This window comes from Coffea arabica, chromosome 5c (assembly GCF_036785885.1).
Source record: "Coffea arabica cultivar ET-39 chromosome 5c, Coffea Arabica ET-39 HiFi, whole genome shotgun sequence".
NCBI lineage: Eukaryota > Viridiplantae > Streptophyta > Magnoliopsida > Gentianales > Rubiaceae > Coffea > Coffea arabica.
The window spans coordinates 47,221,788-47,235,424 of NC_092319.1; the positions used below are offsets into that span (position 1 = coordinate 47,221,788).

At 36.8% G+C, this 13,637-nt stretch overlaps 1 protein-coding gene across 1 annotated transcript; it reads right to left on the reverse strand.

Annotated features, from left to right (window-relative positions):
- Window positions 1-28: 28 nt before the first annotated feature.
- Window positions 29-13,248, reverse strand: LOC140004578 (uncharacterized). The gene is made up of 15 exons (XM_072050147.1): window positions 11,866-13,248; window positions 11,131-11,274; window positions 10,879-11,036; window positions 10,092-10,302; window positions 9,526-9,763; window positions 9,265-9,415; window positions 8,868-9,169; window positions 5,622-6,999; window positions 5,488-5,531; window positions 5,016-5,386; window positions 4,775-4,926; window positions 1,511-1,721; window positions 955-1,192; window positions 719-869; window positions 29-611 (listed from the first exon to the last, which is right to left on the reverse strand). Exons 1-15 carry the CDS (start codon window positions 13,142-13,144, stop codon window positions 342-344), a joined length of 5,298 nt encoding a protein of 1,765 aa, XP_071906248.1. The 5' UTR covers window positions 13,145-13,248; the 3' UTR covers window positions 29-341.
- Window positions 13,249-13,637: the final 389 nt, after the last annotated feature.

The window sequence follows — 13,637 nt, forward strand, 5'->3', positions numbered from 1 at the left end:
ATCAAGTCAAAGCAGTATAAATGGAAGCTTTTAATCGTACAATGGTATATCATTTCTTAGAACGCAGTTCAAGGACAAGACAAAAGAGTACAATCCATCACTAATAGTTGAAGCATTCTGCAAAAATTTTGTTGCTTCATGTATGCTTTGGTAACAAGAAAAATGATGAGGGTGCCTTGTACTGTCTTCCCTTTAGAAGACTTGGTAATGTACAGACCTTGTACAAGTACACACAAAAACAAAGTAAAGCAGATTTTGTCCAATGATTGCAAGCATGAATAGTCGCATTATGAATATGAGTTCAGAGAACCTTATGAGAAGTATCTGATGCGATTTACTCCTCATCTTGCTTCGAGTAGTGTGATGCTCATTTCAGCATTGACTACTATATTGCTTTCTATGAAAAACCCAGGCTGTTTAGCTTCAGGCAGAACTACTTCATTTCCTAACATGAAAATCACTGTAGACATGTCAGGCCTATCATCTGGACATTGTTGAACACATAGGAGCCCTACATGAATTGATCGAAGCACTTCCAATGGATGACACGAGTTGACTATGTGCGAGTTGACTAATTCCAGTTCCCTTCCTTCTTTGTAAAGCTTCCATGCCTAGAAATTTGCAATCAGATTAAAGTGACTAAATAATTAATGCAGCTTGCCTATGCATGCATAAGAATATGGGATTCTATATCAAAGTTGCTAGTTGTATGGCTCACATGTCCAAGAAGGTTGAGGTGGCAGCCTTGATGGAGAAATGGTCTGTTTCTCTTACCGCTGATGGTCTCTAGTACTAGGACTCCAAAGCTATATACATCTGATTTTACTGAGAAGAGCCCATCTCCTGCATATTCTGGAGACATGTAGCCCCTGTTTCGCAAGAAATCATCAGATAAAAGAATTTCATGGAAATGCAAAAGGGAATTGACATTTTACAAAAACATGGAATTCTTACTGTGTTCCAACTATGCGGCAGGTGTTGGCCTCTGTCTCATTCCCTCCAAAACTTCTAGCTGTTCCAAAGTCTGATATTTTGGGGTTCATATCAGCATCCAACAAAATATTGGATGCTTTGATATCCCTGTGTATGATTCGAAGCCGGGAATCTTGATGAAGGTAGAGAATTCCACGAGCAATGCCTTGGATAATGCTGAAGCGCTTAGGCCAATCAAGTAACTCGCTGTTTTCTCGATCTGACAAAGTTTCAAATAACTTTTAGTTGTTCTGTTCAACTAAAGAGAACTCCAAATGCAGGATCCACAATCAGTGAAGCTGTACATGCATGCTGACCGCAGAAGTAATTTCTGTTTAAAAGTTAAAACTGACTGAAATTCAAATTAATGAGCAGTGTATCTGAATGTGTCTGCATGCATGTCGTGTTTCATGTTTGTCCATTATGCAGCAAAAAGAGGTCAGAGACTAAATCCTTCTCAGAGGATATCTAGACATGTAAGAGTAGTGTATAATTTTCTAACGGCTGATTTAGTTACAAGGAGATAAGAATGTCTAACCAAATATAAACAAATCCAGGCTTTTGTTGGGCATGTATTCATAGACCAGGATCTTTTCAGCTCCTTCAATGCAACAGCCAAGAAGCTTCACAAGATTCCGATGCTGTAGTTTGGCGATGCATATGACTTCTGTCTTGAATTCATCTAGTCCTTGCGCAGATGTTTTTGAAAGTCGCTTGATAGCAACTTCCTGTCCCTCCTCTACCAGACCCTAATGCATTCACGTGATGTACTAAAATGAATTTTAATTATTCACTATTTGAAAATGTAGGAAAATGAGGTATCTTGAAACTTAAAAGTGAAGATGAGTTTCCGAGTGTGAACCAGCTATTCAATTAACACAAAGTGCCAACTTCAATATGAGGTAAAAAGTTTTATATGGACGGTTTACTCAAAATCCAATTTTTGCAGGAAGTATAGCTTAGTCAATGAATATTGAAAGATATACCAGGATACTCAAAAATGTTCCACTATATTTGAACAGAGAAAGGTTTTGAGATATGCCAATTTTTTCTACGGATTTTATTAGATTGTGTTTGATAGCAAAATAATTTAGTTAGTAAAAGAATAAGTCTTGTTAGGATATTTGTTAACGAAAAAAAATATTGATTTGTTAACAAATATTTTACCTACGATTTATTAGGTAGAAGATAATATTATCAAGTAGTTTTTTGTTGAGGTTTTTGTTAAGATTTTTTAGAGAATTGTTAGTTGAATTGTGTTGATTTGTTTCCTTATAAATATTATAGGGTGTTTATGAATGAAAAAACAAGTTTATTTTTCCAACTTCATACATGTCTTTTATAAATCATTTTTACAACACTAAAGTATTGTTACTAAATTTATATCTCAAAACATTAATAAAGTGGTATTAAGAGCCTATATTTTAAGGGTTTGAGTCTTTTTCTGAGAATAAGCGAACCTGGTGAAAATTTCTTTTTCACTATACACTTAAACCTTCAACATAAAAATGTCAGAAAACAACTTCTTGTCCAATCCTCCAAGTTTCATCGGTGACAACTACCAAATTTGGACTGTCAAAATGAAGTCCTATTTGGTGGCCAGTGATTTTTGGGATTTGGGATATGGTACCGACAGTTTCTATTGTTGAAGTACCCGAAAATCTAACTATTGCAAAGATGAGAGATGGGATGCAGTCAAATGGAAATCAAAAGTCATGACATGCATTCATTTAGCAGTTTTCAATGCAGTATCCACAAAAATTATGGTTTGTGAAACTGTAAAAAAAGGTTGGAATACTCTCAAAGTGGCTTTTCAAAGTAATGATAGAATAAGATAGACGCAAGTCTTGAATCCTAGGAGAGAATTTGAACTTCTTAGGATGAAAGACACAAAAAACATTGAAGAGTTCTCTGACAGACTCTTAAATATTGTGAATAAAATTAGGTTGATTGAAGAACAATTTTTGGATAGCAGAATTGTAGAGAAAATCTTGATGAATTCACCAAAAAGGTTTGAAACCAAGATCTCTTCTCTTGAAGATTCAAGGGTCTCTCTCAAATTACCTTGCCAGAATTGATCAATGCTTTAGAAGTACAAGAACAAAGACGAGCCATAAGAACTGAAGAAGTCATTCAAGGTGTTTTCCAAACAACAAATAAGGATTAAATTCGACAAGGTAACAGAAACAATCAAGAGAAATATAGCAAAGATGAGAAGAAAAATGTCAAAAAATCTTCCTGTTCACACTGTAAGAAAACCTCATATTTTTCAATATATTGTTGGTTTAGACCTGACATTCAATGTAGATTTTGTAAACAGATGGAACATATAGAGAGAGTTTGCAAAAATAAAGAAAAAAGAGGATATCAAATTCAGATGGTTGATGAACAAGACGAGGAACAACTTTTCGTGATCACTTGTTTGCAAGCAATAATTTAAGTACTGAAACTTGAAACTTGGCTAATAGATAGTGGTTGCACTCATCACATGACATATGATGAATCTATACCTAGGAAACTTGACAAATCACAAATCTCCAACGTTAGAATTGGAAATGAAGGTTATATTGAGATGAAAGGTAAAGGTAGTGTTGCTGTTAATTATGATTCAGATGCTAAAATTGTTTATGATGTTTTGCATGTATTTAAAATAATCAAAATCTGTTAAGTATTGGACAGTTATTGAAGAAGAATTATTTTATCATCTTCAATAGGACTGGTGTTATATATGACCCGATTAGGAATGAGCTTTTCTTAGTAAAAATGAGAGGCAAAAATTTTGTTTGAATTTGTCAGAAAATTGACAATTCTACGGTGCAATATTGTGAATCAAAAAACTCAGATGTTACTAAAATTTAGGAGGAGATCACTGAAGAGGCAATTGATGGAGCTTATGTTGTGAAGATTCATGAAAAACTACTCAAAGATAGTAGTGGTGAAAAAGTTAATAAAAAGCCATACAAAAATTTGAAGGATTGTTTTATGTCTCTCATAACAATCATTTTTTGTATTGCAAATTTCTTTTTCAAGTTTGTCTATTATGTATGAAAGTTCCACTTACAAGTTACAAAAAAATCATTTGAATACATTAGAAACTTTGGAGTTGATTTTGAAGTTTGGCTTAAGAAACATTGCAAGATTGATGATAAGATTGCAAACATTTTTATGAAAGTCTTGTCTAAAACAAGGTTCAAAAATTTAAGAAGACAATTGAAAATTTGCAGCAAAAATGGTAAAGAGGAGTATTGAGATATGCAAATTTTTTCTACAAATTTTATTAGATTGTGTTTGATATCAAAATAATTTATTTAGTAGAAGAATAAATCTTGTTAGGATATTTGTTAACAAAAAAAAAATATTGGTTTGTAAAAACATATTTTACCTATGATTTATTAAGTAGAAGATCATGTTATCAAGTAGTTTTTTTGTTGAGATTTTTTAGAGAATTGTTAGTTGAATTGTGTTGATTTATTTCCTTGTAAACACTATAAGTAGGGTGTTTATGAATGAAGAAACAAGTTTATTTTTTCAACTTCATACAAGTCTTTTATAAGCCATTTTTGCAACACTAAAGTGTTGTTACTAAATTTATGTCCCAAAAGGGCCACATAGTAGTGACTTGCCTTGTCTTCTGTAGAGTATGGCTTTTTCAAAACTTACAACCCTAATCTCAGGAATTTAGAAACAAGAAATTTGTGACCAATGAAAGTAATCGAGGTTTTATGCCCCATCTTTTACAGATCAAAGATTCGATGCAGGCGAAATAGTGTGAATGCTGCAGCAGTATAAAGAGAATCTTTACCTTGTAAACAAGTCCAAAGCCACCCTGCCCAAGCTTGTTACCGTCTGAGAAGTTATTGGTGGCTTTAATTAGTGTAGACAACTCAAAAAGAGGCAGCTCGAAATCTTTCTCATGGTTTGTGTGATCCTTGTCAAGGATATGTCCTGGAATTTCTGCATTGTGAGAAATGTGGTGGACATAATAATTGCAGTGATAAATCCACTAAGCCTACTCAAATCAGCGGATAGAAGATGCAAGTTACCTCGTTTTCCCAGCTTTGGATATCTCTTTTTCCTTATCTGAAGAAACAAAATGAAGCTGAAGGCCAATAGAACCACACCAAGAGATAGTGACAAACTTATGACAAATACTCTTTTCTTTCCATTCGATCCATTGAAGGAGACTGAAAATTCAATACCAAATAAAAGGTCAAGTACTTTAAGACTTGGTGAGCAGACACAGCATTCTGGGGATATAAAATTAGTTCTGCAAATCTTTGTATTGCCCAACCTATTGATCACTTTCAAATTCAAAGCAAAGAAAGGACAGGGAACACACACTGCATAAAGAAAAGAAGATCTCAATGTAACTTGACCTAACGGACAAATATTTGCCCCACATAGCCGCTTTTGCCTTCAGTTTCAGCTCTATACTGCCATTGTGGAAAAACTCTCTAATAGGGTGGTGTCCTGGGTGTTCAAACTTCCCTAGCAGAAGCTGCTGGATATCCTTACCTCCTATCCAGTTTAAGAGAAGAAGAAGAGAGAGATGGCGAAGACTAAAAAGAGACAAAAATAAGAAAAACTTCACTCAGTTAACTTATCCCCGCTGCCTTGAAGAAACAATAATGTGAATTATGAGAAATAACCAGCCAGACCGTCAGTTTATAATGCACAAAAAGAAGTTTATACACTGTCATCTTCCATGGTATTAAGTCCTTACCGAACTCGGAAGAAGCCATCCTAATGTAAATATCTTGCCCAGCATCATTTATGACCCTCAGGTCAATTAAATCTCCAAACCAGAGCAAACACCCACTTCCACTTCCTCCATTGCTTATGTCTAAACTTGAATAAGCTGTACAAGAGCAGTTCTCCAAGCATACGGTTCTGCATTCCTCGAGTGATGTGTTCCTATCATATGATGAGTTATGTGTATCTGGTAGTTTAAAGCCAGAATACTTCACAAATACATCTCCCTTGTGACAATCCAGCTGTATCTTGCGATTGCAGCCACTTGACCAATCCCCCTCAGCCCATCTCTCCGGATACTTTGGTTCAAATTTGTCTAGACATCCACATATAGCAGAATTCCCAACGTCGCAAACTCCATAAGCGCCACATAATCCATAACTGTCACAGTTATCTGTTGGCGCGGACAGGTATAATGTCCAACTTTGAGTTACATTATCCCACGTCCAGCGCTGTCCCACACCACTTTGACTCAAGGTAAACCTTGTAATAGTGGAGCTGAGGAGCTTGTAACTATAGTAAACCTCCTGGCTATTGAGAACTACTTCATAGGAGAATATGGGATTTTTTCTCAAGCCCCGCACTCCACTAAATCCTTGCCCGTTCCATGGTCCAGTGCGGTACTGCGAAACAGATCCCTTTTTCACGAAATTTTGTGGATATCCGCTAGGATCACAACTATATGTATATTGTCCCGGAGCTGGATCCTCGTAACTCTTCCACGCTGAGACGTGAACCTCCAGGCCAGTAACAAAATTCCGACCCAGCTTCATCCCTGGTAGAAACGTGTCAGTTGGATGATGGAAGCTCTGCCACAGGAATGTCTCTGGTTTATCATCAGTTGCATCTTTGACTACAAGATTTCCGGTGTCTAGCAACTGTGCAACTGGATTCTGTACAGATATTGATGAATTAGAAGACGACCATATGATGTCAGTAGTACCATTGCGAAGAACAAGAAGTCCTGGCTTGATAACCTCCAATACACCAGATGTATTGACTAGTGGAACTTCTCTGTTGGCAACCCAAACCACGGTTTGGATTGATACATCGTTGTACCATATAGCCACGTATCTATTAGTCGACTGGCTTGGGCTGAAAAATCCAAGTTCAAAGCTCCCGCCGGCAGAGATCATCGTTTCACCATCTTTGATGGATTGAGTTAATGCCAAGGTGTCTGTGACACTGGCAATCTTCCGAGTCAAACACAGGATTCCAAGCAAAAACAGCAAAGAAAATCCTTCAACCGATTTCTTCATGCCTCTCATTTTTGTGCTTCAGTGCTCCGTATTTACTTCAATCCTCCCAAACAAGTAGATGAAAGACACAAAACTAACAATTGCAGATTGTAAACCAAGTCATCCGCCTTTCAAGCAGTGTCTTTGGACGCTAGAATTCCCTGACTTCCTTGGATTAGACCCTTGAAGTCCGGCTTTCATTTGGTCACTTGCAATGTAAGATTAATGCTACCTAATGTGCTAAATAAAAGATTACGCTCTGGGTGATTATTATATACACTACTTGTCATGGAAACCCTAGAAGAATTCACATTTAATGCATGGAGTCAATGAAACTAAACTTGGAAACTGACACTGGGAGTCTGAATAGGATTTTACTCGGCTTAGGCGAAATGAAGGCAAGCTTCAGAACGTTGAACCTTTAGGTAATTTCCAGCAAAATAAATGTCTTCTTAAAACAAATACAGACAACCCTCGAGAAGCTTTCACTTCTGTTAACAATTTTATAGTGACAATTAGCAAATTTTTTTTTCCACATTAAACTTAAAAGACAATTTTGAATTCAAAGCAATTGTACTGGGTATACCGTTTATTGTGTTGAATAAGAAGAAACGGGTCGGTTACACTTTTTCTTTTTTGTTTTTTTTTTCGAGGAAGGTCAGTTGCACTTCAATTGCCATCAGATTGCCCAGTTGGATGGCCTTTGTCACGTAAGAATAAGAAAAACCAATCAATTTCAACTTCACTGACTTTGACCAAAAAAAAAAAAAAATTAATTTCAACTTCGCTGCCTTCATTGACCATGCACTCCTTGCCACGTCCTACTCTTTGCCCCTTCAAGTAGGATGCACTCCACTTAGTTTTTTTTTTTTTTTGGTCAAAGGTCACCTTCTAAGTGGATGGCACTCCACTTAGTTACCAATTGTCAAACATAGAAATCAACTGAAGAAAGAGAAAATTGGAATCTTGAGTTGAACTAGCTTAACCTTGCAGCTTCTGGGTAAAGAGGATCCATATATTGATATTCGAGGGGAAAATTCGCATTGGCCACAACTACACTCTAGACACTAACAACGACAGAAAGGATTTTTTTTTTTTTTTTTAAAAAAACAAAGAACAAATTGAGAAGGAATTTGATCATCGGACTGTGATTAACCTAAAAAAATCTTCGTAGTTAGCAGCAGTGAATTATATATTACGAGTTAGTTAGTTGGTCAGATTTGGGCGAGTCATAATTGAATAATGGGTATAATTGAATCATTGCATGTTGTTTGACAAGATTATTGGTAAGAAATTTAAATTTATTTACTTAACACTTGAGTTTAAATGTATAAATATTTTTAAATATGTACAAATAAGTGAGTCGAGTCAATTCTCTACTTACGAATTAAATCGATTTAATGGAGAACCCATTTACACCATTCAAAATTAACGGGTGAACGAGTTTGGGCGGGGATGAACATAATGACACCGCTAATCACTGGGAGAGGAAATTGGAATCTTGAGTTGAAATAACTTACCCTTGCAGCTTCTGGGTAAGAGGGTTTTTTTATATTCAAGGGGAAATTCGCATTGGCCACAACTACCCTCTAGACACTAACAGCGACAGAAAGGATTTTTTAAAAAAAAAAAAAAAACAAATTGAGAAGGAATGTGGTTATCGTACTGTGATTAACCTATAAAAAACTTAGCAGTGCTTAAAGCAGGCTTTGCAAGTTGACTTCAGCAAAGATAGATTGATAACGTCCTTGGAACTGTCTTTCTATTGTAGAAGACTTGTACGGTGGGAAACCTGTACAAGTACATACAAGAACCACATTGAAGAGGAATTATGTCCTTTACTTGCAAGAATAATCCTCCGCAATGAGAGCTTAGAGACCTAATTACACTTGCACAATTTGTTGCTACCGTGCTTCTAAAAGGGTCATTGTGATTTCACCTCTTGAACTTGATGTCTGTGTGCTAGAAGAATGCTCATTGACTACATTCCTTTCCATGAAAAACCCAGGATGTTTAGCTTCAGGCAATACTCCATCATTTCCAAGCATGAAAATCGCAGAAGACATATCAGGCCTATCATCTGGACCATGTTGCACGCATAAGAGCCCCACTTGAATTGATCGAAGTACTTGCAATGAGTTGTAGGAGTCCCCAAGACGCAAGTCAACCAACTCCAGTTCCCTTCCTTCTTTGTAAAGCTTCCACGCCTAGACATATGCAGTTATATTAACATGATAAAATTTATGCATGCATGCATGCATGCAGACGCAGGATAAAATGTTATCTAACTTGTATCACTCACATGCCCCAGAAGGTTGAACTGGTGGTCATGATGAAGAAACCCTCTGTTTCTCTTGCCACTAACAATCTCTAGAACTATGACTCCAAAGCTAAATACATCTGACTTTACTGAAAATATCCCATCTACTGCATATTCAGGAGGCATATAACCGCTGATTGGAAGTATTCATCAGAAAAAAAAAATGTCATGGAAATGCAACAGCCATAATCAATTATGATAAATTATTCTTGTATACTTAATGCGGTTTTGTAGAGTTCTTACTGTGTTCCAACCACTCGGTTTGTGTTGGCCCCAGTCTCATTACCTCCAAAACTTCTAGCCGTGCCAAAATCAGATATTTTGGGGTTCATATCGGCATCCAGAAATATGTTGCTAGCTTTGAGGTCCCTATGTATAATTCTAAGTCGGGAATCTTGATGAAGATATAGAAGGCCCCGAGCAATACCCTGGATGATATGGAAGCGCATAGGCCAATCTAGTGAGTATCTCCCCGTTTGATCTGCCAAAAATTTCGAAAATCATCTCTGTTACTGTTTTCCTGCCATTGAGATACTTAAACTAGGGATTAATCAAGTCTGAATACAGGATCTGTATCTGGTGAAGCTGCACATGCAACAACAGAACATAGGTCTATTTTTGTCGAGAACTGAATAAGATCCTAAACTATGAGTAGCAAACTGCTAGACTTGTTTGTATATATGTTTCGTGGTTGATGTTAGTCTAACAGGTACAACAGAAAACAGTCATGTAATCCTTCTGCGACATTTTTATACATGTGGAATAATGTAAAATTAAGTAGATTGTAATATGAGTTAAGAGAGTCAAACCAAATATAAAGAAATCCAGGCTTTTATTGGGCATGTATTCATAAATCAGAATCTTTTCTCTTCCTTCAATGCAACAGCCTAGAAGCTTCACGAGATTCCGATGCTGGAGTTTGGCAATGCAGATTGCTTCATTCTTGAATTCATCGAGTCCTTGCATGGAGTATTCTGACAGCCGCTTCACAGCAACTTCCTGTCCATCTTCCAGGAGACCCTAAACCATGCATGATGTGCACTTGATATGAATTTATCCATTGAAGATTAGAAAAGGCAGATAGCATAACGAAGCGAAGCATGAAAGAGAGGTGAAACTCTTGCTACAAACAATCCTTTAATCAAAAGTAGCAACAAGCTAAGATGTATAAACATATTAGGATATTGTTAATGGAAATTCCACTTTGTATAGGAGGTACAACTCCTGACAGCTAGTGATCAACTTTGAAAAATAAAACAGCATGCCTAATAGAGCTTTTGTGCTCTATAGGAACGAAATACAAAATATCGTTGAATTTGGACTTATCATTCTTGCAAACTTAGCTTTTTCAAATTTTTGTAAGATGTCTGCCCAGGATAATAGTCTCCGTGAATCTCTGCTGAAATGAGGATCACAATTAAATACTGCTTAGTGTAAAAGTCATTGGCTCTGCTTTAGAACCAAGAAAAATTGTAGAGTGACGTAAGTAAACCAAGCTCCTATACCCCCAATTTCAATTGTCAATGAATTTGATAATCTTGATTAAATAAAAGGTCTATCTGTGAGTAGTAGCATAAACTAGAAATACATTATTACCTTGTAAACTGGTCCAAAGCCACCCTCCCCAAGCTTGTTTTGGAATGAAAAGTTATTGGTAGCTTTGGTTATTCTAGACAACTCAAGCAATGGAAGCTCCAAATCCTTCTTGTTGTGTTCATCTGTGTAAGCCATGCTGAAGTTATGTCCTGACAATTCTGCATTCACAACAATATACTTGACTAGATAAGTATCGACACAAAGCAAATGACAGTACCAGCTTAAATATCAGGTAAAATATCTATGTTTTACCTTCTTTTTTCTGCTTTGCAAGTTTCTTCTTCCTTCTCTGAAGATACAATATGAGGCCTAGGGCAAACAGAACCATAGCTAATGACAATGTCAAACTTATGGCAAGTTTTTTTCCTTTCTTTCCAACGGATGACTGTAAGGAGACTGCAAATTTTTTCAGTGCAAACAAAACCGTTAAATTCTTTCAGATGAGTTAAGAATTCAGATAAACAGACAGCTACATGTTCAAGTTATGGCATAAATAGTGATTTTTGAGAATTTCTATATTACTCAACAAATGTTATAGCAGAAATTTTAGAAGCAGTAAGATAGAGCAAAGAAATACTGTAAAATACACAAAGTAAACATCATCTCAAGTTAACAAGAACTCAAGAAAATGTCAATGTTCCCAAAAACTATGCTCCCCCCCTTGGATGGGTCCTAAGTTTCGGTGTGATTTAAGTGTGGCAGGGGATCATCCAAATAAAGAGTACTTTGCAGTAAGAATGATGTCCTCGTGTCCGTTGGGATGGGTAGCCCGGGTAGCCTACCTACCCTCCCAATTCTTTGGAAGAAAAATAAATAGAAAAAAGACAACATAGTGTAACAATAACTAACTCATCAGAAGTGTTTTGAAGACTCGCAGAAGTATTTATTTATTTTTCTTTCCTGAAAATAAGAGAGATGCAGGTTTCAAAAATCCAGAATAATATAACTTTACCAAAAAAACTGCATTTTAGGATGTATAATTCTCACCTGACTCGGAATAAGCCATCCTAATGTATATATCTTCACCACCTTGCGACATCACTTTGATATCAATTAGATCACCAAACCAAAGCAAACAGCCACTTCCTCCATTGCTTATGTCTAAAATAGAATAAGCTGTGCAAGAGCAATTCTTCAAGCACACAGTTCTGCATTCTTCGAGGGAAATATTTTTATTATACGAGGAGTTACGTGTATCTGGTAGTTTAAGACTAGAATATTTCAGAAATCCATCTCCACTCTTACAATCCAGAGGTATTCTCCGACTGCACCCACCTGACCGATCTCCATTGGCCCATTTCTCAGGATTTTTAGGTGAAAACTTATCCAAGCATCCACATGTGGCAGAATTTCCTGTGTTGCAAGTTCCATATGCTCCACATAATCCGTAACTATCGCAGTTATCTGTCGGCGCAGATAGGTAAATAAGCCAACTTCCAGTTTGGTTGTCCCATGTCCAGCGCTGTCCAACACCACTTGGACTCAATGTAAACCTTGTAGTAGTGGAGCCCAGAAGCTTGTAAGCATAATACACCTCCTTATTATCAATAACAACTTGATAGGAGAATATGGGATTTTTTGCCAAGCTTGGAACCCCACTAAATCCTAGGCCATTCCATGGTCCGGTTCGGAATTCCAAACTAGAGTCCTTCTTTATGAAATTTTGCGGATATCCAGTAGGATCACAGTGATATGTGTAGCCTCCAGGAGCTGGATCCTCGTAACTCTTCCACGATGAGAGGTAAACCTCTAGGCCAGTCACAAAATTTTGACCGAGCCTCATGCCTGGTAGAAACGTGTCAGTCGGATAATCAAAGCTCTGCCACAGAAACATCTCCAGATTATCTTGATTTTCATCTTTGACAACCAGGTTTCCAGTTTCTAACAACTGTGCAACTGGATTTGGTACAGATGTTGATGAATTAGTGGACCATATGATGCTGTTCGTACCATTGCGAAGAACAAGAAGTCCTGGCTTGATCACCTCCAATACCCCAGATGTATTTACGAGTGGAACCTCTCTATTAGCTACCCATACCACGGTCGGAATTGATATTTTCTGGTACCATATACCTACGTATCTATTGTTTGAGTTACTCGGGCTGAAAAATCCCAGCGCAAAGCTTCCACCAGCAGAAATGATGGTTTCACCATCTTTGATGAATTGAGTAGTTGTTAAGGTATCTGTTGCACAGGCAATTTTTTGAGTAAAAAATAGAATTGAAATCGGAAACAGCAAGAGGATACCTTTAACTAGTGTTCTCATCCTTTTAGATTTTGTGCTTCATTTCTATGTATCTAATTCTATCCTCTGAAATAAGCGGATGAAGAGCGAAAAAGATAAACACTTCGAAGTTTTTGAAGCCGGGATTCACTTAAATTCTTCAATTAGACATTTGAGAGTTAGGATTTCACTTGATGGCCAGGTCAACATAAGAATCTGATCTGAAATCCTAATTAAATGATTCTACTCTGGCTGCTTAATTATTATACATTACATGCTGCAGACTTATTAGTATTCACATTTAAGTTTGAAGTCAATGAAAACTGAGCTTGGAAATTGATACGAGAGTTTGATTAGGATGTATTTGGCTCAAGGCAGTGAAGTCAAGAGCTTGGTATCAAATTTTGTCCTCAAGAAGAATCGTTACTGTCATCAAGACTCAGACTATTCAATCTCTTCAGTGTCCACATTTAGAATATTAAACCGATAGGAATTTTCCTGCAATTGATGCCTAACGGAAATTAGTCCCCTAAAG

Excerpts from the sequence above, each read along its gene's own strand:
- LOC140004578 (XM_072050147.1), bottom strand. The coding sequence starts at position 13,144 with ATGAGAACACTAGTTAAAGGTATCCTCTTGCTGTTTCCGATTTCAATT. Across the intron at positions 9,416-9,525 it reads AACCGAGTGGTTGGAACACA|CGGTTATATGCCTCCTGAAT; the intron begins GTAAGAACTCTA and ends ACTTCCAATCAG. Across the intron at positions 1,722-4,774 it reads GCTTTGGACTTGTTTACAAG|GGTCTGGTAGAGGAGGGACA; the intron begins GTAAAGATTCTC and ends TGAATGCATTAG.